The sequence below is a fragment of the Priapulus caudatus genome, unplaced genomic scaffold, assembly GCF_000485595.1.
Source record: "Priapulus caudatus unplaced genomic scaffold, Priapulus_caudatus-5.0.1 Scaffold1530, whole genome shotgun sequence".
NCBI classification, from domain to species: Eukaryota; Metazoa; Priapulida; class Priapulimorpha; order Priapulimorphida; family Priapulidae; genus Priapulus; species Priapulus caudatus.
Genome location: NW_014578591.1, coordinates 63275 through 64472, shown reverse-complemented (window position 1 = coordinate 64472; position 1198 = coordinate 63275). Strand labels below are relative to the sequence as shown.

Here is a 1198-nt window from a genome sequence, read left to right as displayed (position 1 = left end):
TTGCCGCTGGGACTCGCCCTCACTGCGTGTATACGTCACCCACACACGCACACACACACACACACACACACACACACACACACACACACACACACACACACGCACACACACACACACTCACTCACGCTCGCATCCCCGCCTCAACTCATTTCCATTGGCGAGAAACAGTGTACGCGCACGCCGATTGGTCCGCGGCGTCGAGGGGCGTGGCGTAGCGTGCGCCGGCGTTCGTGATTGGTCGTCACGCGCTACGGGTACATCGTTACTCGTCGCGGCTGAGACGATGACATCTGGGATTATTAGCGTCAGCATCAGTAGGTTGGTTACGTTACACCGCAGCAGGCAGGACAGACAGTGTCCCCTCGAGCAGCCGTGTGTGTGTGTGTGTGTGTGTACGCGCCAGGGCAGCAGCAGCATCAGCAGTGTATCAATGTGATCAACACTATACGTCCCACGTAAGTTCACACGATTGTTATCACGCTAGTAGCATCTCTCACAAGGCAGAAGATCAAGTGATAGACTGAGGGAAAGAGGGAGAGAGAGCGAGAGAGTCCAAGAGCAAGACGAACACGCATACTGACAGACTCGCACGCACGTAAACCCGAATACGAAATCTCGCACGTAAAATCTGCGTGTTTCGTCGCTGGAGAAGCATCGCGACTGTAGCCACCTAGCGGTGCGACGCGCTCCCGTTCCCCGTGCGACGCCGACCATGGATTTAACGATGAGCGACAAGGACGAGCAGGTGAAGACGCCGTCGTCGGTGCTGTCGCATACGGGCAGCGACACCGACCTCGACTCGGACACGGGCACGAGCGGCACATCGCCGTCGTCAAACCCGGAGAAGAAATCTCGCAGCGCGGCGGCGGCCGCGGCTGCGGGCCTTATCGACGACCGCGAAATGCCGCCAAGCATCCGCGACGCCGTCTCCAACGTGCTCAAGGGCTACGACTGGACGCTAGTGCCGATGCCCTGCCGACCGACGGGATCGGAGAAGCGACGACCGCATGTGAAGCGGCCGATGAACGCGTTCATGGTGTGGGCGCAGGCGGCCCGCAGAAAACTCGCCGACCAGTACCCGCACCTACACAACGCCGAGCTGAGCAAGACACTCGGCAAGCTGTGGAGGTATGTATCTATGTAGGTGTGTGTGTGCGTGTGTGTGTGTGTGTGTGTGTGTGTGTGTGTGTGTGTGTGT

The 1198-nt window shown here is 58.9% G+C and overlaps 1 protein-coding gene across 1 annotated transcript in view; it reads left to right on the top strand.

Moving 5' to 3' along the window:
- Positions 1-314: 314 nt before the first annotated feature.
- Positions 315-1198, top strand: part of LOC106816915 (transcription factor SOX-9-like) — a 42173-nt gene continuing 41289 nt past the window's right edge. Inside the window, exon 1 of the mRNA XM_014821558.1 lies at positions 315-1128. Coding sequence (XP_014677044.1) covers positions 713-1128 — 416 coding nt within the window. The 5' untranslated portion in view covers positions 315-712. The remainder of the gene's footprint in view (positions 1129-1198) is intronic.